The following is a 26334-nucleotide window of genomic DNA, read 5'->3' as shown; positions in this document are numbered from 1 at the left end:
CTTCCAAGTTTCAAAAGCAAATGCACAAACATCTTTATCATCAACACTAAGTGAATGCCTTGTGGACATCATGTTTTTTTGAATTGCTGGGAATACAAAGATAATTAGGGCTTCCAGGATAGATGGGTTTTTTTTATTTTGGATACTGAACTGACTCCATTTAAATTTGCTATATTTATATGCTTATATTTTAATTGTAATAAGTTAAAATTCCTTCTTTTTGGTGCTATTTTCATGGAGTCTGGAGATAATTTAGTGGTTACACACCGAGGGTTTATTAGTTTTCTAGCTCCTCTAGTCACCCATTTCCTCTTCTCTTCTGCAAAGCTAGGATTACTCGCTGAGAAAAAAAGAGGGAGAGAGTGGGAAGGAAGTGACAGAATACCTGCCTTTCGTTATAATCATGTCTAACTTCTGGCAACTTCAGTGCATAGCAAAATGAAAACCCTGTGAATTTCAGATTCTGTGAGTTTCCCCTTATGTTCGTTTCTGACTAATTTTGTGCTGGGAAGTTTAAATGCGGTAAATTTAAGAGTGACTTCATAAAGTCTTCTGAAATGGTGACATGATGGGCTTATAAACTGCATCTGAGTTCTGTGGTTCAGGGCTCCGGATCCCTAGAAATTATGTTGAGCCTCTGCAAACAACGAATGTAACCTACACATAATAAGTACAGGCTGCATTCTCCCTAGGAATTCCTGTAGCTACAAATATCTAAACAGGCAACAGCAAATAGGCCTCGTGGGCCATAAACCATTTGCAGAAATATCTAGAAGTTACAAATTAAGCTAGTAAAGTATTGAAAAATATGTTTTATAATCCTACCTTGTTAGATATATTTTCATACAACAAAATAGGAAACATATGATTAGATGAGTAATAAAATAAAGGTAAATCAAAATAAATGACAAATATGAATATAAAATATTTAATATAAGTATAAATATTTTAAAATTTTATTTTCTTGTCTTCATTTCAATAAATTCATGAAATTTGTTGTTATAATGGAAATTTTCACAAAATTTGAGCTCTCCTGATAGTATTATTGTAAGCTAAATCTAACATTAATTAAACATGCAATGTAATTATAATCAAAGTGTACACAATTTAAATGTTTTCAGCAAAATGTGAAATTAAAAATAAATGTAAATTTTTAATTGAATTATTTTTCTATTTTTTAAATTAAATATTCAAGATGTCTATTAAGATTAAAAGCAAGTACAAATTATAATTACTTATTAAACTTTTAAATAAAATTTTAAAAAGCTAAAAGTATTTACTTAATTTTTTGAAATTTCATAAATCTTATTACACATTTTATAAAAATGCAATTATTCATGATTCTAGTATTTAATGTTCATATTTTAATTGTCAATTTAAAATAGCATCATGTTTTAGCCATATTGTATTTAAATTGTCATATATACAAATTTAGAGTAATGTAAATTAGTTAATATTACGAAATATCCCTCAGCTACCATATTCAACTTGGTTGTTTGTATCTTTAGAAACATGAATTAAAACATGAAAAAAAAGCAAAGAAAGGGTCATTTTTCTCTACTAAGACACAAAATTCATTGTAAAAGAGTCTATTGAGCTCATATTATCTGAGGATTTGAAATGCTAATAAATTTATCTTATCCTTTTCCTAAATATTTGTGGCACGGAATCCTCCTTGCATTTTTATGTAGTGTGTGCCTCCAAGAGTGAGAATTTTAACCCATCCAAGTGAATCAAGGGAAAATGAAGAGACTCAAATTGAAGTTCTAATGGCTGCCTACATGCTCAATAAACCATTCATTGGAAACATTAAATAGTGCCAAGATCTGCAAAGGTGGTGATTCGTTCTCAGGCCCAAAGGTAATATTGTTCAATTGAGGGATCCAAATAGTCAAGGACTATACTTCTAAGCACATGATACACCAATTGTTCTCAGCTAAGGCCCTTCCAGTATTAGAAACTTTCTGAGCTGAAGTGTCTTCATCTGTAAAAGGATAATACTTCCTCACTCATAGTACCCGTGTGAAAATTAAATGATATAATCACTATAGAATGCCTGGCATACAGTAAGTTCTCAAAAATAATAGCTATTAGTATTGACTGGCACAGAATTATAGAAACTGGCAATACTGAATTCATTCATCAATCTAACAAATATGTATTGATTCTACAATAAGCCAGGAGCTGGGCAGAGTGCTTGGGGATTGAAGGCTGCTGTTTTGCCCTGGGAGTGTAGCATTTTTGTGGGGGAAATAGAAGCGCGAAGTAGAGATATGAAGGTACTGTGAAAGCACCGATGACAGAAGAGCTAACTTGACTTGGGAGAGTGAGGCAAGACTTCTTAGAGATGTTATCTAAACTAGCAGGATAAGCAGTAGTTTCCCAGCAAAGAATAGGAAGAGCATATGGGGCAGAGGACTGCAAAGACATGTAGTCATGAAAGAGCTTTCACAATCAAGAGGAGTAGGAAGTTAAAGAGGGGCCGAGTAACCAAGTCAGGTCCCTTAGATGGCTAAAGTGAAGCAGTAAGACAGAGCCGATTTCTTGGGAATTAGACTAGAGGTGCCATGTTAATCCTTCAACAGTGTGGCTCTATTGGGCTCAAATAAACTTCTAGTTCTCTGAGACGTGCCACTTTTGACAAAGAGGCTTACAAAAGAATTGATCAAAGCCATTCGGCATAATACTATTTATTTGTTAGTACACACCACTTTTCTTAAAACATACCAGAATTGGGGCAGGGAGCAAACTGTTATTTTGGACCTAAGACACTGTATCTAGCTCTTTGCTCCCCTATAATTTCTGTAATGGGTTGCCCTTTTCTCCAGGAGCACCCAGTGACAGTCTAAAAATTGCTATAAACCAAAAAAAATTGCAGGCTTCTTAGTTACTAACAAAATAGTGCTCAATTCCAGAAGCAGAAAGGGAATATTTCTTTGGAGATAATATCTCTTCAAATCTTGTAAAGTAATGTTCAAACCATCCAAAGTATTTGATTTGAAACTAGGGAAGGTAACACAATGGCTAAAGCATCAGAAAGAATTAGACCAAGGAGAAGGAAAAGACCTAGCAGCCACAGGCCAATACCCTGGGATGGGCAGACCTGACAAGGCAGCCACACCCAAGGACACCTCCAATGCCCATATCCCAGGAAACAGAATAGCCCTGCTGCTCCTCAAGGAGAAATTCTCCAGTACAATAAGCAGTTACTTCCAGAACAATCCCACTGATGTGAGTGGAGGAGGAGCAGAGTGTCAGTAGTTGTGCAGGTGGGAATTGATTCTCAGGCTCCGTGAGTGGATGAGCCTTTCAATGGTGCAAATTCATCCCAGAATAAGCTAGTTGTATTATCTAAGACCACTGGTGCCTCTTATAAACTGTGGATTCCTTTATGCACAGCTTTAGTAGTGACTCAATTTCATGGGAAGACATTATTTTATTTACACTCAGTATTCTTCTTTGGTTATAACCTTCCAATATTTCACAGTTATTTAGAGAGTCTATGGAAAGCCTAAGTTATCACTTAATAGATTAAAAAAAAAAAGTTATCATTTGTTTTAGTTGACTCACCATTCCGTGGTTCAGCCACCCTGGGATAAAATTATCAAGCAACTTCGGGTAAATCATCTCTCTGTCATAGGCATAAATGATCCAGAACACCACTACAACAAACTGGAAGGGAAAAGAAATCCTTTATTTCAAATTCACCAATTATCCACAACATACAATTTGTTAATTATCTATTGTTCAAAGAACCCAACAGTATTTGTAATCTATAATGAAAGACAAATCAGTAAACCAGCTAATGACCAGAAAGACAGTTCTAACTTCAGGCCATTAGTGGTAATGGTTGGAGGCCCTCCTCCTTCCCTGATCTCTCAATTGTGTTTTCTCAGGCAGAGGGATCTCTCTGAGGGGGAGAGAAATGATCTGTCTGTTGTCTGCAATAGCTCCCTCCCAGGGCTAATTGGGTTGGTTTGATTCCTTTCAAGAGGGTTTAAAAGTTCACTGGTGGTTTTGGATCCCATTCCCCACAGTACAGAGTTAGCACACATTCAAGAATCTGTAGTGGATGTCCCTTTTCCTTGAACTCATCATGTGGTTTAAATTAATCTTCGCATTCTCAAATTTCTAGTTCACCACTAACTGCATTAGAATCGCTGCTATAAAATGTCCTAAAGTCACATTGTGAGCAAATGTATTAATTTACTAGTATGTACCCTTAGCAGGGGCTTTAGCTGCTCTGAGAAGTAGAGCGTACGGAAGGCAAAGGAAGATTCCTAATTCTCTTGTAAGTTCATCTGGGTTCCAGAGGTGGATTTTGACCCATCAGCAACATAATCATCAAAAGAGAGTAGAGTACTCAATTTATTATCATTTTTTCTTCAAACTAATTATGGGAGAATAAGTTCAGGTACAATAAAGAAAAGAATGGCCCGAGGTCTTAACCTTCAGCATTGAATTTAAAAGAAAAAGTGGATGCTTTTGTACATAGTAAATGTAGCATTTGATCCCAGAGGGAGGATCCATCAAAGTCTCTGTAGAGTTATATCTCAACCAATAAATACTAGAGAATAATAAAATGCCTCATGAATATTCAACAGAAACAATTTACATCTCATTTCTTATGTCATCCATGTCCCCACATTTTATTAATAAAAATAATAAATATTTTAATGCCAATTTTTATAAAACCCCTGGTGGTTATAGCTCAAGGCTAGTAATCAGATGGGTTCCAAATTTATATTCCAAGTATCTCAATTATTACATGGATTGATTTGCCTGAAAAACAATCACCTTTAAAATCTAGGATATTATGAACATTTATTCTTTCATAAAACATACTGAATGATAACTGCAATATACAATTGTAGATTATACACATAATTTTAATATGAGTGGGTTCCCATTTATTTACCTGCTTTTGGGTGAACTATTTTCACTCACTGGTAAGTGTACAAGATGAAAAAAGAAAAAAAAAACCTGTTCTTATCATTAGGATGGTTACAAGTATAATACAAAATTTTTTAATTATCCACAATTTTAGTTTATTCATCCCACTACAGACTTCAAATATAGTAGCTATCAGTGTTACCTGCCTGCAGACCTACAAGCTATAGCCTTGCTAACAAAGTGGGGTCCATGGATCAGCAGCACCTAAGAGCTTCTTAGATGTGCAGAATACCACTCTCATCCTGATGTGTTTTGATCCTGCATTTCAGTAAGAGCCTGGGGTCATTCATATGCACATAAGAGTTTGAAATGTCCTGCTTTGGAAGGCCCTACTCTAGCCACCTTGAGCCTCTTTCCTTACCATGGAGTGAGGAGATCCCAGGGCTGAGTGGCTTGTCTAGATGGAACCTGCACCCCTCCTCTTCTAGTCTACATCCTAGGAAACCATGACCTTGGAATTCCCAGAGACACAAGTATGCCTCAGGGCCTATGTGGGCCTCTGTCCTAGGTCTGACTGCAGGGGTTGATTGTGAAATGTATCCCTTGACCTGAAGCATTTGTATCTGTAGAGTGAGAACAAAAGATTTACATTGGGGTCCACACAGGCACTACGCCATTTCAATCCGAGATGGAGCCACAGGTGGAAATCCTCTTACCTTTGCTATATAATGAAACCTAATCATGAAAGTGAAATCCCATCATATTCACAGGCCCCTCTCATACTTGAGAAGGAATTATACTGGCCTCTCAGCAGAAATAGGAGGGGGAGTGGAATCTTGGGGTCATTTTAGGATTCTGCTTAACACATGTTCTCTCTCTGTGTTCTTTCTAAAATTGCTTTGGCTATTTTAAGTCCTTTGCATTCCCCATTAAGTTTTAGAATCTCAGCATAGTAATTTCTATAAAAATATCCTGCTAGAGTTATGATTATCACTATTGAATCAATATATTCAACTTGGGAAGAAATGACATCTTAACAATATTAAGTCTTTAGCCCATGAACATATTATATCTCCATTTATTTAGGTCTTTAATTTCTCAATGTTTGTAGTCTTCCATATATATAGATCTTGCACATATTTTGTTAAGTCTGCCACTAAGCATTTGATTTTTATGCTATTATAGATAGTATTAAATTTCTTTTATATTCTTTGTTGCCAGTATATAAGAATATAAATGATTTTTGTGTTTTGACATTTGTTCAATTCACTTAGTAGTTTGAGAATTTTATAAAGTGTTTTAGACTTTTATATGTGCATGATCTGCGAATAAAGACAGTTTTTCTCTTCCTTTATAAGTTGTATGCCTTTTATTGCTTTTTCTTTTCATATTGCACAACCTACGACCTTCAGCAAAATGTTCATTAGATGTGATTAAGAGTGAGCATGCCTGTCTCCTTCCTTATCTTAGGGAAAGTGTTAAGTCTTTCAACATTTAAATTTGATCTTAGCTGCAGGTTTTTCTTATATGCCTTTTATCAAGTTGAGGAATATCTCATCTATTGTTAATTTATGTCTGTAATGAGTGAGTGCTGGTTTGTTTTCAGATAGCTTTGCTGTGTATTTTAAGGTAATCATGTAGTTTTTCTCCTTTATTCTGTTAATATGATAAATTACATTGATTGATTTTTAATGTTAAACCAACTTTTAATTCTTGGTAATTATGTATTATAATTTTAGATATAATACTGGATTTAACTTGCTGATATTTTGTTAGGATTTGTTTTCCACCTTTATTGATCTACTGTTAGTTTTCTTTTCTCATGCTGTCTTTTTCTAATTTTGGTAACAGGATAATGCTGGCCTCAAAAGGTAATTTGAAAAGTGTTCTCTATTTTCTAAAGAACTTTATGCAAGATTGGTATCATTTCTTCCTTATCTATGTGATATGCTTTCCTAGTGGAGATATCTGGACTTGTAGGTTTTCTTGTGGGATTTAATTGTGAATTCAAGTTCTTTAATAGATACAGAGTTTCTAGGTTTTCTATTTTTTTTTTCTTGAGTTACACTTTGTGGAATGTGCCCATTTCATCTAAGTTTTTGAATTTATAAAGTTGTTCTTAGTATTCCACTATGGAAATCAGCAAATACTACAGAGCAGGTATTTTTTCCCCCTGGATGACTGGTTGTTAATCATTTACCACAGATGAGAGCCACTTTCTGTTCACCATGAATGATCTTTCAGTGTGCCTACCACATGTAAAGCATTGCGGGCTCAATACTTAATAGCGCAATCTAGTCAATTCCATGACCCTAGCATATGGTGAAGGAATTACATGAGTTATTAAAAGTGAAGTGACAAAAAGAAAGTTAGTCACCTTTCTTAGTGTAACACTAGAAGGTCAAGAGACACAGCTGAGTAATCAACCTTCAAATAATTCTTGAGATATAAACACAGTACAGATGGTAGCTTCTTGGCTTCCCTGCACTGATATCCTCTTGGAAGTATGGTCATCAGCAAACCCAAAATAAGTTTGAGCTTTACTACCAGGGCACAGATAGGAAACAAAAATAGGTGCTCTTGGACAGGCTAGCGTTGGTCGGCAAACTGCGGCTCGCAAGCCACATGCGGCTCTTTGGCCCCTTGAGTGTGGCTCTTCCTAAGCCTTAGGAGTACCCTAATTAAATTAATAACTATGTACCTACCTATATAGTTTAAGTTTAAAAAATTTGGCTCTCAAAAGAAATTTCAATCGTTGTACTGTTGATATTTGGCTCTGTTGACTAATGAGTTTGCTGACCACTGGTGGGGATAGTGAAACCCTCCACTGTTGTGAAGAAGCTCTTTCCCTGGCCAGGGCCAATGGCCAGCTATTCCTCAGCACACACCTGCTGCTTCTCAGCTGCCAGGACCAGAATACTGTACTTGAACTGAGAGTGAAAGGAGCACTGTCACTTTCCAGTCCTTCAAGTGTCCCAGACAAAAATACCTGTGTTACAGCAAGTCATTGAGGCCTCATTTGAACCGCTGGGACTGTTAGCAGTGAAACCTAAGGAAAACTGGATTCACCCTTTCTCACATTCTGTAAGGAGTCTCTCATATGGAGTCTAGTAGAAGCTGAAGCTGATCAACATTAGCCTGCTCTCTAAGAAGAAGCTTTATTGACCAGTGAGGAACTCTTTGGAATTCAGTAAAACATTAGAATGCCAAAGATGCTGCAGAGAATAGTGCCACAAAGGAGGCAAAAAGGAAAAGCTACTTATCTATAGATTGGTCTGTAAAGGTCATTTAACATGATCTCAAACATCCACTGTTGAAGGAGGGAAGGAAGGAGAAAAAAGGTAGGGAAAAGTAAATGAATATATCTTTAAAGTCTATAGCTTCAACATGACATGATCCTATGGAATTACTTTCCCCTTTAAAACAAATTTACTAGTACTCAAGACTTTACCAAATACTGATTACAAGTGGGCTCTACTTTGCTTCCAAATTTCCTATTCATGTTTTCTTTCCCATCAACTCTTTCCATGATCATATTGTTGCTGAGCAGTAATATTTAGACAAGTTCTCAGTTGTGATTTCTCTTTCCAAACACACAAAGCATGAGAATAAGTTGTGTTCTGGATGCTAGCTGGCTGTTTCAGGTGGCCCCATGCAGGGTGACTGTCTTATTTTATCATGACCCCTATTTACTCACTTTCAAAATCTAGGAGACCTTGACTCAGAAAGTGGTCTCCTCCTGGCTGACTTCCCTCAGCCATACCCTCAAATTCAGAATGAATAGTGAAGCCTAGGGCCTTCTGATACTAGTATTGTAGTATTTTTTGTTCCAGAGTACAACTGATTTCTAGTGCTCATTCCTAGAAGTGTGACATGGAATTCCTCTACTTGCAATTATGAGGCTGTAAGTAACATTATACTCTTTATGCTGTGCATTCTGCTCAAATTATCTTAAAACCCATATCTCCATTTTTTGCAGTGGTTCTCAACCTTCCTAACACCGCGACCCTTTAATACAGTTCCTCATGTTGTGGTGACCCCCAATTTCATTGTTACCAATTGAACATAATTAAAGCATAGTGATTAATCACAAAAACAATATGTAATTATATATGTGTTTTCTGGTGGTCTTAGGCGACCCCTGTGAAATGGTCGCGACCCACAGGTTGAGAACCACTGATTTTGAGTGTTTCTAAAGCACATGTTGATGTTATGCCTTTTTCAACTATCATCTTTTTGGTAGAATTTATCATTTACCCATATTTATATATATTTAGGTCCTTAATTATCTCTCCTGACTGAATAAGTAATATGGGAATAAAAACCCAACTCATATAACTGCCCATGTGATTTGGTGCTTGCCTTTCCAACCTAAGCTTCTACCATATTCATTCTTGCTCCATAAGCTCCAACTGGCAATTTGTTCTTATAACTCATTAAGCTCTTTCCTGCCTCAGGACCATTTTTGCCAGGAATGCTCTCCCCCCGTTTTCACATGGCTGGATTCTCTGTTCCTTCAGGTCTAGCTTAAACATCACCTCTTCATGGAAGCCTTGCAAGTGACTTTTCTGCCTCATTATTTTCTATCATAGACCCTGATTTTTAAAAAATAGGCTCTTGTTGTTGTTGTCCAACTGTTCATTGCCTGGCTCTTTTATGAGGAAGTGAAGTCTCAGAGAATAATAATTTGTCTGTCTTCTTCATTGCTATTTCCCCACTGCCAGGCATAGAATATATTTATGATAAAAATGTGCTGGGGGAAAAAAAATGAATAAAGGTGCAATGCTGTTTCTCATCTGTGTCAGACCCCACATCTTCCATAGGAACAAGCACTGTTTTACACCTTCAATTTTCTTCCTATTGACCTCGAATATATCTTTTATGTTCTCCCTACATTGTTGTTGTCCTGTCAGTGAGGAAAATATGCCCTTCTTTCTAAGGTTATTGTTCTAGCCCACCCCTTCTCTGATCTTCTATAAGTTAGCTCCTCCTTCACTTGTTTAAGTCTTCCATCATCTTACAATAATCCTTCTTTGGACTTCTAGACCAAGATGGAAGACTAAAGGCTCTCTTTCTAGAAATCAACCAAGAATAAGGATAATGAGAAACAGAAATGAAACCAGTGGAAGTAAGAAGCACCCATAATCCAAACATCACTCTTTTACAAAAGTCTGCCAAGTATTAGAAAATTGAACCAGGGCAGAGGAAGACTCTGATATAAGAAACAAGATACAAGGGCTCTCTGGCTGAGCAAGAAGAACAGAGAGATCATTCCGGTAGCACACTCTAAGGGACAGGAAATGACCCTTGCCGGGAACAGGTGGTCTGAGATGCATGAGAGCACGGGGAAATGTTCTGAGCACTGCTTGGCTTCAGGTGTCATAAGTGATAGTGTTAAATGTGTCATCCCTTCAAGAAGCAGGATGTGGATAAGTTAAGGCAAGCAAGAAAGGATCTATGGTAACCAGCATGAATGCTCAGCCTTGAGCTCACCTGTCACCATACAAAAGGGTTACGATGAAAATGAGTCAAGGGAAGAGAAATGATAGAGTCCAGAAAGAAGCCATTGTCCAGGGGAGGGTAGTGGTAGAGGAAAATGACTCAGAATTCATACTGCCCTAGCTCGGTTCCTTACCCTGTTTCCCATCCTAGCCTTTCGCAAAGAGCTGGCTCAAGACAAACAGACCAATTTAAGGATGAGAAATCATAAATAAAAGGATAACATGGAATGTATTCACAGATACCACACACACATACACACAAAAGAGAGAGAAAGTGGAATATGACCACTCAAAAAGGCAACTGAACAATACAAACCAGAAAAATTATGTCAGGATAAAGATAATTTATGATCAAATAATTATCTGTTAATGAATAGAGGTCAAAGTAGAAAAACTGAGACAAAGAAGAGAAGATAAAGCAAAAGAAGACACTGAAAGTGAATGAAATGATCTTAAAAATGAATAAAATATAAAAAATAAAACTACATGAAACTGAAAGTCACCTTATAAACAATGAAAGGGAAAACTATCTTTGGTAAAGACAGCTGGAGTTTAGCTTTCTGCAGTACAGCAGACCAGATACACCGAGAAACCTGCCTGCTGAGAAACACTGGGTGCTAAATAAATCATGGCAAATATACTTTCAAATGTATTCTGTGCACACTAGAAAGGAAGAGAAATCACTAGGAGCCAAATACACCACACGCACACACACACACTACAAAAAAAAAAAAAAGGACAGGGAAAAAATCAGAACAGTAGCAAGGCCAGAAACTGGGGTTGCTTGCTCTGGACATAAACGCCAGTACCATTATCAGAGCACTCTGTGCATTGTGGGCAAGGAGATGGATGACTAAAGTCTTGGGTCTTGCAAGTTGGTGCAGCAGGCACTGAACCTGAGGGGCCCACAGAGAGGCCATTCCTTCAGTGAAAAGATAGGCTAGAGAAAGTACCCTTCATCAAGTTAAATAAATTACTTTCTATTCCTAATTGCGAAAATTGTTTTAATAAAAAAGTTTTCATCTTATTGAATTTTATTCTACATTGAGATCATTGTTTCCCTCCTTTATCTTTGTATCATGAAAACTAAGCTGTGGTAATTTAGCAAGGTCAGAGAATACATTTTATACATATATCAAATAACTGTAGTGGATACTGAAGTGCTTCTCCCAGATCCCCTCTTCAGGACCCATATATCCATTCCTCAACCACTGGGAATATTGGTGGTTGGCCACGGTCAGCTTCATCCTTCATTGGTAATTTCCCTCAGCTTAGGGAACTGCCTTGCCTAAGGTCATGCTTCTTCTCCAAAACCAGTCCAAACCCAATCATTGACTGATGTAAGGATACAAAGACCAAACACCCTTGCCTCAACTTAGGGCAACTCGGAAGGGTCATTCCAGCTCTAGGGGTCCCAGGATGCCTCAGTTACAACTGGCACTGTGGGTCATCTTCTCTCCTTACCCAGAGCTGTCTTCCTCACTTCCTAACAGGTGTATCTCCCAAGAACCCCTCTTTCTGCATTGACTCTCCATCTTAGAGCCTGTTCAAGTGGCACCCAATTAAGATAATGGCATTCATGTAAAAACACAACAGATATTGCTAAACATGAGAACATTTGTGGTAAGTAAACTACCATAAAGAAATCTATAAAGAGTAAATATTCTTCGCAGTATCACCCTGTAAAGATAGTCATTGTCAAAAGGGCAAGTGTATCATTTAAGAAATTTTTCCATTCATGTAAAATGCATTCCATACATTATTTTACAAAATTAGAGCGGTAATTTAATTTAAAAATATTTTAAGGACATACCCATTTTTTCTTAGGTGTTTCATGGTACCCCACTATATGATTATGCGCCATAATTTACTTAAGCACTCACTAATGGATATGTACAGTCACTCCAATTATTGCAAATTCCAATAATCCTAAAATGGTATGTTATGTGAAGGGGTTTTTTTGGTATGATATGAGTGCCTCAGAGGAAAAAATTACTAGAAGTGAACCTCCTGGATCTGATGGGACCATTGCACGTTAAGCTGACTTTCACAAAGTTCCACGCCATACTGTCCCTGTCCTTGACTATTGAGATAGCCACTGGCTTCAGTTTTGTTGTTTTAATTCTACATATGCCTTTTCTTGGCTTCAGAATTACCTTATTAAAACTTTTAAGAACTTCACGGTTTAAAACTTTCAATGCCACCTCTCCCCTTTGTTTGCAGAATAAAATAAAAAAAGTTTTTGTACAGCAAATGAAACCATCAACAAACTGTAAAGACAACTCACTGAGTGGGAGGACATATTTTGTGATGATACATCTGATAAGGGGTTAATATTCATAATTTATAAAGAAATTATACAACTCAACACTAAAAAAATTTTTTTAAAATGGCAAAAAAGACCTGAATAGACACTTCTCCAAAGAGGACATACAGATGGCCAATAGACACATGAAAAGGTGTTCAATGTCACTAATCACCAGAGAAATTCAAATTAAAACCACAATGAGCTATCACCTGACACCTGTCAGAATGGCTATCATCAATAAATCTACAAACAGTAAGTGTTGGCAAGGATGTGAGAAAAGGGAATATCTCATCTATTATTAATTTGTGCACTGTTGGTGGGAATGCACATTGATGCAGCCAGTGTGGAGAATAGAATGGAGTTTCCTCAAAAACTTAAAAATAGAACTGCCTTATGACCCAGCAATTCCACTTCTGGGAATATATCTGAAGAATCCAGAAACATCAATTTGAAGAAATATATGCACCCCTATTGCAGTGTTATTTACAATAGCCAAGATAGATTTGGAAGCAGCCCAAGTGCCCATCAGTAGATGAGTGGTTAAAAGAGCTGTGGTATATTTACACAATGGAATACTACTTGGCTTTAAAAAAGAAGGGAATCTTATCTTTTGAGACAGCATGGATTGTGCTAAGTGAAATATGCCAGTTAGAGAAAGACAAGTACCATATGATTTCACTTATGTGTGGAATCTAATGAACAAAATAAACAAACAAAATAGAAACATACTTATAGATACAGAGAACAGACTAACAATTGTCAGAGGGGAGGGGAGTTGGGGGGGCTGGGTGAAAAAGGTGAAGGGATTACGGGAAAAAAACCAAGACATAGACAACAGTGTGGTAATTACCAGAGGGAAAGGAGGTGGGGGAGGTAGAAGAGGGAAAAGGGGGGATAAATAATGATGGAGGAAGATTGACTTGGGGTAGTGAACACACAATACAATATACAGATGATGGATTATAGCACTGTACACCTGAAATCTATATAATTTTATTAACCAATATCACCCCAATAAATTGAATAAAATAAAATAAGACAGCCAATCTGAAAAATAAAATAAAATATACAATGATATCATGTTAATTAAAATAAATTAAAATATACAATGATATCATATTAATTGAAATAAATAAAAATAAAAATGAATGAGGGCTGGAAAAGTCCCCTTGTGATCTGGCCCCAAATTCTCTGTCCCTTTCCAGCTTTTTCCAGGAACCCAATCCCCAGACTCCGTGTAGTTTCCCAAACTTACCACACATTTCCAAGTATCCATTCCTTTGGGCATTTTATAACTACAGCTTGAAATTCATTACTTTTTTCCTCAATATCCAAGTTCTATCAAGTGTTACTTTTGTTGTGCAATCCTATCCCTCCAATTCCTAGTCAGAAGTAGTTACTTCTTCCCTGCCCCCCATGAGGCCTTCTGCTTATAACACTAGCCCATTTAACTCTGGCTCTTCTATGCCCTTTAACTTGCTGGCCCCTCTAAGCTGGCAGAAGGCTCCTTCTATCTGCAAGGACCCCTCGCATGCTGCTCTCTTTGCCTGGAATGCCTCTCACCACACCTCCCAGCTCATCCTTAGCATAGAGATGGGATAAGAAATCTCACAACCTCTAAGAAGCCTGCCCTGAGTTGCCCCTTTTCCTGGCATGTGCTGTCATAGCACATTATGCTTATTCTTTATACTACTGAACATACTTTTGATTAAATAATTGACTGTGCAAATACTAGATTCTCTTCCCCGTGGAATGCAAACTCTTTGAGAACAAGAACCAGTCTATTTCCTTGCCATTGCGTTGTCACATCTCTCTTGGTGCTTTATATTTTTACTAGGGGCCCAGTACACGAATTTGTGTACCTTGAAAGGAACTGTGGGCGGTGGGCACAGGGGCGGGTCTTGGCCTATCCTTTGTGCCCCCGCCCAGCCCCTCCCACCACAGACCCCTGGTCCCCTGTCTGCTGGCAGCCCTGCTCCTGCTGCTGGAGCAATTGGGGCTGGCACCATCAGCGGGTGCGAGTGGTGGCTCCTGCCCCGATTGCCCCACAGGAGCAGGGGGAGGTGGAGAAGTCTTCAGGGGCAATTGGGGCCAGCAGCTGCTGCTCACACCCACTGATGACACCGAGCGATCAGGACCAGAGCTGGGCGCCAACAGTGGGTGTGAGTGGCGGCTCTGGAGCTGGCAGCAGGTGCAAGCGCCTGGTGGGACTGCAGCACGCAGGAGCAAAGAATTTTCAGTAACAACGGAGCAGCGGTTCTCAACCTGTGGATCGCGACCCCTTTGGGGTCGAACAACCCTTTCACAGGGGGTGCCTAAGACCATCGGAAAACACATATATAATTACATACCGTTTCTGTGATTAATCACTATGCTTTAATTATGTTCAATTTGTAACAATGAAATTGGGGGTCACCACAACATGAGGAACTGTATTAAAGGGTCATGGCATTAGGTTGAGAACCACTGCACTAGAGGCTTGCCCTGATGGCAGCTACCAGCGCCCCGCTTTGGTCTGGCACTCCTGTTCACCTGCTCCACCATCCCGCTGCAGCCGATGCCCGCCATGTTCCTCACACACCCCATGGTGGTCAGCGCATGTCATAGTGACCAGTTGTTTAGTTGTTTGGTTGTTCTGCCATCCGGTCTATTTGCATATTAGGATATATATATATATATATATATATATATATATATATATATATATTTATTTATTTATTTCTGAAGACTCACAAGAACTTGAAAAAATACAGAGTCCCTGTGCATCCTTCATCCAGCTTGTCCCATGACAGCATCTTATGCAAGCATGATAGATTTTTAAAATCAGAAAACTGACGTTGGTACAACACTCTTAACTAAACTATAGCCCTATTCAGATTTCACCAGTTTTTACATGCACTCCTTTTCTGCAGGGTGTGTTGTACTATGGAATTTTACTGCATGTATACGTTTGTGTAACCACTATCATGTTCAGGATTCAGAAAGCTTCCATCACCACAAAGAAACTCCCTAATGCTATCCCTTAGAGTCACATCCTCCCCACAACCTCATCCCTGGCAATCTGGAATCTGTTCTCCATCACTGTACTTTGTCATTTTGAGAACATCATATATTTGTTATCTTTCCCAGTGCTTTAGGAAGACTGCATTACATCTCCACTATGTATGGGTCAGAGGTTTCACAAGCAAGATCTTATTTGAAAATCACAACTACCTTGAGGCAGCTATTACTACTATCTTTCCATTTTTATAGATAAAAAATCCTTATATTTAGAGAATTTTAATAACTTTTCCAAAGTTAAAAGTGAATAAATGGCCAACCAGAATGTAAGGCCAGATAGTGGGACCCCAGAGCCATCGCTTTTAACGTCTATAACTATAATATGCATGAACATACTTCTGAAAGAACCAATAACTGAATGAATAAAAAATTAAACACCAAAGACTATTTCATTTCTGGGTCCTCTAGAAAGGCCTGCACATAGCAGGAATTTAATGAACGTGTGGTGAGTAAAATGCTTGGTTAATCATTCTAGAAAAACCAAAAGAAAAAGAAGGAAGGTCATATATGGAGAAAAATCACCAGTCTGGTACCCTGGATTGAACATGACATACAAAAGCCATAGGAACTGCATGGAATGCAGAGCAAGTTAGGGGAATCATTCTTGTCTTTGCTGTAATAAGTACATTAGTGGAATTTCAAACATCCTTGCAAGGATTATTTGGCCAGGTACATCATCCTTCTGGAAAATTCATGTCCACAGGATAGAGAAGCAGTACTGACCTAGAATATTTGCTGGTCTTAACTGATATTTGGATCTTGTCTTATACCTTGGAGCCATGTTCCCTTCCTTACTCAAATATTAGTTACTAGGCTCCTATCTTAGTCTCATATCATTTTGGGGACATGAGTGTTTCCTGAAAATACCAGCTCGTGGAGGAATTTTTCTTTTATCCTTTTTAAATATATGATTTTATTGATTTTTAGAGAAAGAGGAAGGGAGATATAAACATGGATGGAAGAGAAACATCATTGTTCGGTTGCCTCTTGCACACCCCTACCAAAGATTGAGCAATCTGGGCATGTGCCCTAACCTGGAATCAAACCAGCAACCTCTTGGTTCATGGGTTGAAACTCAACCACTGAGCCACACCAGCTCGGCTCTTTTCTCTTTTTAGTGTTTCCTTTTGAAAATACAAGGAAAAAATGTATACACCAACACATATATGTCTATAAGTTCATATATGTGTGTGTGTATGTGTATATATCCTCTTCTTAGATGTATAGAATATCATACTATATGACCTTGTTTTGTTGTTTCAGAATATATCCAGAAAAAATAAATCATCTTTTAAAATAAACCACTATGTGACAAAAAGTCAAAATAAAGTGACAGAAAGTCAAAATAAAGTGAGAGTGAGAATCCCAGGAGGTAGGCACAGGGGCCCCCTTCCCTTCAGGGGTATCCGTCACACCACAGTGACCCTGTGCTTGTCTTATGATGCTCTGTGGGATTCAGGAGATAGGAGATAGAGTGCACATAAAGCTAGTCCCCAGAGGGTCCCACCTTCAGAGTAAGGGTGAATGAGAAATGACCGTGGGCAGAGATGAGGACAGTGAGGAAACATCCTTCTGGAACTTGAGCTCTGTACTGAGAGGAAAAAAAATTATCCTGAATATTCATGACCATAAGATAGTCATCAGAACCGTAAGACAACCACCGTGTGGGCTTGTGGCCTGATATGTGCTTTCAGGTGTAGTGGTCTGAAACGCGTGTTCTTTTAAAGCACACACTGTGCATATGAAAACTGGTCACCGTTTAGACCAAAAAAGGCAAGTTTCAAAGAAATTTCAGAGTATCAGTATCTGACTGATCATAAACTCTGAACAAAATGCAATCAAGTTTGAAATCTGTGATAAAATGAATAAAAATCCTATACATTTGGAAATCTGAAAATATAAGAACTCCTTCTGGGACTCAGGATGGCATGACCACGCGTACCCGTGGAATGTCAGAACCCGCATCCTGTAACCTTTAGAGTGAGTGTTTGCAGCAGGCCAGCATCACACCGCACCAATCGATGCTGTCATCCAACACGCTATTCTCTGTGACGTGAGGCCATTTTTAGGGCAAACTGAAGGAAGCTCACATTCTTTGACTGCTTGTCATGTGCCAGATACTGTTCTATATACTCTCTGTCTTTCACTGCCCTTCAACATAACTCAGATACGTCAGTTTTTGTGAGCCCTCTCTTTACATTAGGAAACCAAGATTTTGAGAGCTTATAAAATGAAGTGGTGGATTCATTAGGAACAGGTAGATCCAAAATTGGAACCCAGGTCTGTCTGTCTCCACAGCTCGTGCCTTTGACGACACCGTGTTTCTTTCAGCCGCACACAGGTGAGATCACACCTCAAGGTGGTCACCTTAGCATTCTCATCACTAACCATACTTTTATAGGTCAAAGTTAGGTCCATTTAAATTCAATTCCACTCCAAAATAATTAAGCAAGGCTTCTTCCATTCTCAAGTGACAACAAATAAAATAATTAAGCATATCCATAGTCAATCACACAAGACTATATTTATTATGTTACAGAACTACTGACAATCCATTAGCATTGGTAGAAGTTTCCTTTTAGAAAACTATTTGGACTTTTGTCATCATAAAATCACTGAATAATCAAACTCTTGCTGTCTCTCTCTCTCTTTTCTTAATAAAAGGCGACTATAGTCTAGTTATTAGGATGATATTAAAATGAGCATCCACAGGGCAGCTATAAGCACATAGGAGAGACATCCAGCTAATTGCAACTTGAATTTAAAGTTGCCACCTGAGAATAAAATTAGGAAAAACCTCATTTAATCCAGTCTAATAAAATTTAAGTAACTAGAGCATCTGTTGTAGAAGCTCCTGATGCTAGGTGGCTCTGTGTCAATGACTTCCTACATTCGGTGCCTTGGATGTAGAATCGGAACAGCTTGACCAGAGTACTACTGTAATAGTGGAAGCAGAAGACTGATCGAATGAATCAAAGCCTGCAAGAAGGATATGTCAACAGGAGAAAAGTGATGGTTACAGTGGGCAGTAGCTTACGGGAATAGAAGAGCAGAATGTGCCCTCAGCTTTGTCCAGAGAACAGGGTGCCCTGGCCACCCAAGGCAGCATTCTGGTTTACTCAGCAAGTCAATCCCTAGGTTGCAAAAGGAGGCATCAGACTATAGTAATTTGATGATTTAACACAAATATCATCCAATTACTGCCTTGATTTCTAGTTCTTCCAGAAATCTCTTGGCTACTCTTTGTCTTCCTCAAAGTTGTTTGCCTCTAAGGAGAACTTATGCAGACTCCAACCTTCCTGATGATCTTTTTGTCATTATAAGTTGCTAGAACTATCTTTCTGAGTTCAACTTTAGTTAGCATTCATTTACTGAGAGAAGAATTACCTCGAAATAGACTGAAAAAATGGAGGGTCTGGATTTTTGGTGTCTGGATTAGGCTATGACAATTGAATACTGACTCAGGACACTGGGACACCCACACATGGCCACCTCACTGCCTCTCAATTGCTATGGAGAGGAATTGAACCATGGCCTCCTGGTTCATATGTCGGTGCTCAACCACTGAGCCATGCCGGCTGGGCTAAAGGGACATCTTGAAGGGAAACTTTTTGGAAAGTTGCGCTGGGCTGGCAGGGCTGCTTGTGAAGTATGGCTGCACATGCTCCTTCCCCTCACTGCCTCCCATCTCCCCTCCTTGTCCTTCACCTTCCCATGGGTGTCTTGTCTCTGGACACATCTCCCAGAGTCAGAATTATGCCTCAACTCTTCTCCTATATGAAAAGGCATGATGCATGAAAGGCCTATCCTGGACTGGCTCTTCGTGATAAAATAAACAAATCGTCAGCATGGCAATTGCACAGGCACAGCTAACAGTTGATAAATGTTGTGTAGGTGGGGAGTCCACTAGCTCCTTCCTTGGGGGAAATGTTCCTTTTGATATTGGCTGATATAACACAGGACACTTTGATCCAGCTAAACAGGTAAGAGTTACCTCAAAACACCCACAGGAAATTTCAGGACACCTACACACCAAATCATGGTTTCCTTTCTTTTCTTTTCTTCTTTTTCTTTTCTTTTCTTTTCTTTCTTTTTTTTTTTTTTTTACAAAGAAGGAGTAGAAGGAGGGGGTGGGGGAGATAAGAGAGAGAGACAGAGATAGCTACATAGAGAGACAGAGAGAGGTAAGGAGGGAGAAAGATAGGCAGAGAAGGAAGAAGAAAAGTGAATAGTATTTATTTTTTATTTTTTATTTTTTAACCAACAACTAATAATGCATCTTGTTCCTGGTCCCCCAAATAAAAGCATACAAAAGATCCTGATTTGGGGGTCATATTTTTGAGAATAGGAATCACATGTCTATTTTATAGTAGGCCTCACATTATTTATGTCACTGAAGATCAAGTCTACCTTTTCTTGATCACATATTTCATAGTATTTCATTTATGGATATAAATATGGAAGGCAGCTATCTTCATTTTCTGAGATTCTTTTGTGGCCTTTCGCCCAGAGAGAATGGGAACTCTGTAAAATGATACACAGGGCAAGATAATTCTCTACAATTTCCAGGGAACTATGAAAGGAAGATTTTACTCATTGAACCCGGTTGTCTGCATATCTGAGTTGGTGGTCTAAAAGCAAGGCCACCTCTGATAAATTTCATATGTTCATAAACTTGAAATAAACCATTTGGTCAATTGTGGAACATATCTGACTTTCTTAGAGGAGAACTTCTTAAATGTCAGAATTAGATAGTTATTCATGATAATACTGATAAAATGCACAAAAATGGTATTGGCAGAGAGTAAGTGGGAAACTGTCTTTTATGGTTAGGATAGAAGAACATATCTATATTAGTCTCATAGTTTTACTATATCTATTTTTTTCATATTAACATAGATAAACTATGTTACTTAAAATCCTATTAGTTTTAACTTACTTTATATTTCATTGTTATTCTCAAAATTTGTTACTTGAAACAAATTTCTTGAAACCCCTGGTTTTGTCTGGGGACCAATGTGCCAACCCAAAAGGATGAATCATAATTCGTTTCAGCTCCTGTGGTAACCTCATCCCCTTCTGCTTCCACTTGCTTCCTCAGCGTCCTCTGCTGCTTATTCTAGCCAAGTAACAGTTCTCACCAGGAGACCCATGGGAGAGTCTGCTGGCAAGGATTCTAGGAAAGATTCATTTGCTTGATGAAGAGACAAACACTGGGGGAGAGCAATCTAAGAGCTTCTTCTTCCTGCCTTTAACATGGTCGTGAAGGATGTGAAGTTTGGTATTTATCAACCCTCCTGAGACTGTAGGTGGCAAGTCTAAGGACAAAAAGCCAACACTCTGGAGATAGAAAAGTGGAAAATGACTAAGTCTCAAGGGATAATACTGAGCAATATCACTCTGAAACTACCTGCTTACAGGCTTCTTGTTTTGTGAGATATTAAATATCTTTATTGCTTGAGTCACGGTTGATTGGATATTCACTCAGCAAATACTGAATTATTTAAACATTGCTCCTGATGCTTGCGCGGCAGCAGCATATCAAATATACAACCTCCCTGGCCTCACAGGCAATGTACCAAGTCAGAGGAGACATACACTATAGAAACAAAAGATTGGCATGTCATGTGCCAGGGAATGACAATATTGTGGAGAGTATAAAGCAAGGCAAGGGGATAGAGGATAATGGAGGATAATTTATATAGGTTGCTCATGGAGGCTTTTCTAAGGGCTAATCATTTGAGCAGAGACTTGAAAGAAATGAAAAAGTGAGCCAGGTGGCTATCTGGGGAGACTGTTATTTATAGGCAAAAGCACCATTAACTTACATCTCCAATCAGTTTTTATTCATGCTTCAAAACAGAGCTCAAATATCATCATTTCTGGGATGTCTTCCAGGACCTCCCACTCACTAAAATGAATCCCTTCCTCTCGTGGGCTCCTCTATACCTTAACAGGTATTATTATGGTCATCAGGCCCTCTTTTAATTTACTGGTTGACAAAGCTTATAAAGTCACCTTCTCTGGACTGTGAGACTCTAGAAGGACAAGATCAATCCTAGTCACTACTATTTTGGCTCCTAGCATGCAGTACTTGCTACCTAATAGACTTCTCTCCTTAGACTGTTCTGGATATAAATGTGAGGTTTTCACTGTAGTGTGATTAATAATGGGCACCTATAATAAAATTTTGTTGAAGGGAGATTATGTTTTGTGCTGAAGAAATTTGTCTTGCAAGCACTGGGAAAGCTGACTACTCTGAGATAGCATGTACAAACTAAGCAGGTCACCTAGGCAGGCAATCTTTGGTTTTCACTTAGGAGAGAAAAATATATAAGATGGCTGAGAAGCAACCTGGTTCCCTATCAGGTACATCTGTCTGCCTATAGATCCTGAATGAATCCTCATCTGTAAATCTTCCTCTTAGGCAACTCTCACACTCATTTCAGTGCAGAAGAAAGCATATTGTTGGCTCAACTCTAAATGAACTGGGTTTGCCATAAAATACAACTTAGCAGATATTGTATTTTTAACGTCAAAGGTGAATAGAAAGAAAAAAGGGCATGTGAAGAAACTGAAAACATCAGCGGAGGCTTAAAGAAAATGAAAAAAAAAATTATTATAGGCACCTGTGTGAAAATATAATAAAGAGAGGATCAGCGGATATTAAGTGTATTTTTGTTTGTTTGTTAATCCTCACCTAAGGATATATTTTCCATTGATCCTTAGAGAGAGTGGAAAGGAGTTAGGGAGTTAGGGGGAGAAAGACAGAGACAGAGAGAGAGGGAGAGAGAGAGAGAGAGAGAGAGAGAGAGAGACATTGATGTGAGAGAGTTGCATTGGTTGGTTGCCTCCCCAAGTAAGTGCTCTTGACCTGGAATCGAACCCACGACCCTTCTGTGAATAGGCCGGCACACTAACCACTGAACACACCAGCCAGGGCTATTAAGTGTACTTTTAAATTAAATCCAGAGTTTTCAAAATAAAGTAAACAATGTATTTTTTTTTTTAAAAATGTCACTCTCAATAGCAAAACAGGAGGAAAGGCATTTGCTTTTATTTATAATCTCAAATAGAATCAAATTCCCTTCCCTGTGTTGGCAGACATTAATATTAATAATTAATATTTTAATATGTTTGCTTTCCATTTAAATAAAACTCTTTTAAAATCAGAAATAAAACTAATGTCTTTTAAATTGTAGGGGTATAATGATAAAACCTACAGCCAACATCATACTCAATGGGCAAAAACTAAACTCATTTCCCCTAAGAACGGGAACAAGACAGGGATGTTCACTTTCACCACTCCTGCTCGATATAGTACTGGAAGTGCTAGCCATAGCAATTAGACAAGAAGAAGAAATAAAAGGCATCCAAATTGAAAACAAAGAAGTAAAACTGTCCTTATTCGCAGATGACATGATACTATACATAGAAAACCCCAAAGGCTCCATCAAAAAACTACTAGACCTAATAAATGAATTCAGCAATGTAGCAGGACAAAAAATTAACACCCAGAAATCTATGGCCTTTTTATACCAATAATGAATTCACAGAAAGAGAAACGAAAAAAAAAAATCCCATTTACCATTGCACCAAAACAATTAAGATACCTAGGAATAAACTTAACTAAGGACATAAAAGACCTGTACTCAGAAAACTATAGGATATTGAAAAAAGAGATAGAGGAAGACATAATCAAATGGAAGAACATACCATGTTCATGGATTGGTAGAATCAACATCATTTAAATGTCCATACTACCCAAAGCAATCTACAGATTCAATGCAATCCCCATTAAAATACCAATGGCATATTTCAAAGATCTAGAACAAACTCTCCAAAAATTCATCTGGAATAAAAAAAGATCCCAAATAGCCACAGCAATCCTGAGAAAGAACAAAGTTGGAGGGATCACAATACCAGATATCAAGCTATAATACTAAGCCACAGTTCTCAAAACTGCCTGGTACTGGCACAAGAACAGACATATAGACCAATGGAACACAACAGAGAACCCAGAAATCTACCCAAGCCATTATGCTCAATTAATATTTGACAAAGAAGGCAAGAGCATACAATGGAGTCAAGACAGTCTCTTCAATAAATGGTGCTGGGAAATTTGGTCAGATACATGGAAAAAAATGAAACTAGATCACCAACTTACACCAAACACAAATGGCTAAAGGGCTTAAATGTAAGATGGGAAACCATAAAAATCCTACAAGACTCCATAGGTAGCAAAATAGCAGACATATGTCATAGCAATATCTTTACCAACACAGCTCCTAGGGCAATGGAGACTAAGGAGAAAATAAACAAATGAGACTACATCAAAATAAAAAGCTTCTGCACAGCAAAGAGATCATCAACAAAACAACAAGAAAGCCCACTGCATGGGAGAACATATTTGCGAATGATATTTCAGATAAGGGTTTAATCTCCAAAATTTACAGAGAACTCATAGAACTTAACAAAAGGAAGATAAATGATCCAATCAATAAATATTTTTAAAAAGATAATTCCTAGATACATTTTCTTTGAGTTTTCATTTGAGGTTTCAAATTCTATTTTTCATGTTTCCTAAGGAAGCGGGTACCATACATACAGTTTCCATCACAAGAATAAAAATAAGTTTTAAAGGATTGTAGAATAGATCAGTACATATAAAGTATTCACTATGTCTTTAGAAGAACATGATTATAACACCAGAAATGGTTTAGAAAGACCAGATTTCTAAAAAGTTCATCCTGGTACATGCTGGTTTGCTCCTTATGCATTAGATTAGATGCTCTCGCAGGTTAGAACATATTCAAACTTCCAGGACCACTCTGGATCCCCTTCCTCTTTGTTAAGGGGGGGGCATCCTCCCATCTTCACCATGAGAGGGTCAAGGTTAGTTTAGCAGCGGCCAGCATCTGGTCTAGAGCAACCAAATAGCACCAGGGACAAAGGTGTACTGGGGAGGTGATAAGATTGGATTCCGTGTATTACGCAAACTGAGCAGCTGCAACTGAATGGGATTCATAGATTTGAATTAATGGAAAACATACAACTGTTCTTTGTCATCGAAAGGGCTTCTTTGGATTGCAATTGGAGACACATGTAGGATCTTTAAGAGAGGCAATTTTATATTCATCATACTTTTTTTTTTTTGCTGCTCTTCCTCTCTTTCTTCATCTTTTTTTTGTTGTTTTTGTTTTTGGTTGAAACCGTAGCCTATTTTCTTAACTAGAAGAGTATCTGCCAGCAGAAAAGTCAACAAACTCACAGGAGACAAAAGACATTCTTAGTTTGATTGCTCCTAATAAGCTTCAGTGCTTCCAGACCACATAATGCCATAGAATTGTTTGTAATGCTCCTTTAAAAGGGTGACAGGGTTCAGAAATAAACTGCACGTGGTAAGAAGAGCCTCCCATGGGTTATGCCTGCAAAGTGAGTGGCGAGGCTTTGGGAGCGGAGGTGGTTTCCGGCCATTAGCATTGCTAACCAGGCCGGCTTAGCATTTATGGGAATCTACTCAGAGCAGGATGACACAGGCAACCTTCACTAAGCCACCCTGCCTGATTTCCTCAAGGTCATGCTGAAACAAACTTTCCTCCAATCATCTTTGATTGGAACGTTTCATTATTTTTATACATCCTTGAGATAGAGAGGGGCCAGGCAGTAGATGCATTAGGTCCGTGGGTCACACAATCATATTGAGTGCTTTGTGCCCGCATAAAGCAATTACTGTCAACTCTCAATTAACCTCGTTATTGGAGGAAGCATTAATGTAGAAAATACAAATCCTAGATAACCTACCCGTGTCTTTCTTGCTGCCATAGTTGCAGCTGAAGGGAGAGACAGATAATAGAAGCGCCAGGGAGAGCTTGGGGTTGAGAGGTTTCTTCAGGAAACTGTGAGCAGAGGTGATAAATTCAGCTGCCACTATGCCCTCTGTTTATGCCGGCTGCCCTTCTGCACGGCACCAGGAAGCAAAAATAACATTGCTTTCCCCGCAACTTCTGGCTGCGAAACAAAAGGCGTTGGTCAGGGGACGCCAGCAGAAAACGGCAGGGAAGGCACACGGAGAGGCTGGCAGTCACCTGGCAATCAGAGCCCAGAGGCCTGGAGGCACCACGGGCGGGTTCTCAGCACTCTGCACCTTCCTCCATGGGCAGCTCCATTCCCAAGGCTCTTGGGGACAGTGCTTGGGTGTTTTGCCTTTAGGATTTTGACTGTGTCAACCCAATGTGGTAAAATGTGTCTAATTGCCAGTGTTAGAATTAGTCATTTATATCTGTTCATGTGATAAGCATTCTTTCACTACAGAGTCCTACACAAATAACTGCATGTCCCGAAGGTCCTGGGTGTTAGTACTATTCCCATCATTCTCAGGTAAGAAACCCTTTAGGTTGGCACCTCATCCAGGCCAGGAGCCACAAGAGGGGTGAAGATGACGCCTCTCCAAGTGATCCCTCATGGCATTGCTCCATGAAGGGGCGGCATTTCAACAAGAGGAAATATTAAGTGATAAAGATAAAACTACAGTGGGCTTCAAGGACCCACTGAGCAGGTGAGAGCTCTGGG

General features: G+C 38.6%; 1 protein-coding gene across 10 annotated transcripts in view; it reads right to left on the bottom strand.

Moving 5' to 3' along the window:
• The window catches only part of AIG1 (androgen induced 1), a 192719-nt gene that overhangs the window by 123275 nt on the left and 43110 nt on the right, over positions 1–26334 (bottom strand). For 9 of the 10 annotated variants that reach the window (XM_059700537.1, XM_059700541.1, XM_059700543.1 and 6 more), the window contains exon 3: positions 3571–3672. The exons of the other annotated variant lie outside the window; for it this stretch is intronic. In XM_059700537.1, the coding sequence (XP_059556520.1) occupies positions 3571–3672 (102 nt within the window). The remainder of the gene's footprint in view (positions 1–3570; positions 3673–26334) is intronic. 10 annotated transcript variants of the gene reach the window in all.

Source organism: Myotis daubentonii, chromosome 6 (assembly GCF_963259705.1).
Source record: "Myotis daubentonii chromosome 6, mMyoDau2.1, whole genome shotgun sequence".
NCBI lineage: Eukaryota > Metazoa > Chordata > Mammalia > Chiroptera > Vespertilionidae > Myotis > Myotis daubentonii.
This window is presented reverse-complemented; position numbering and strand designations above follow the sequence as displayed.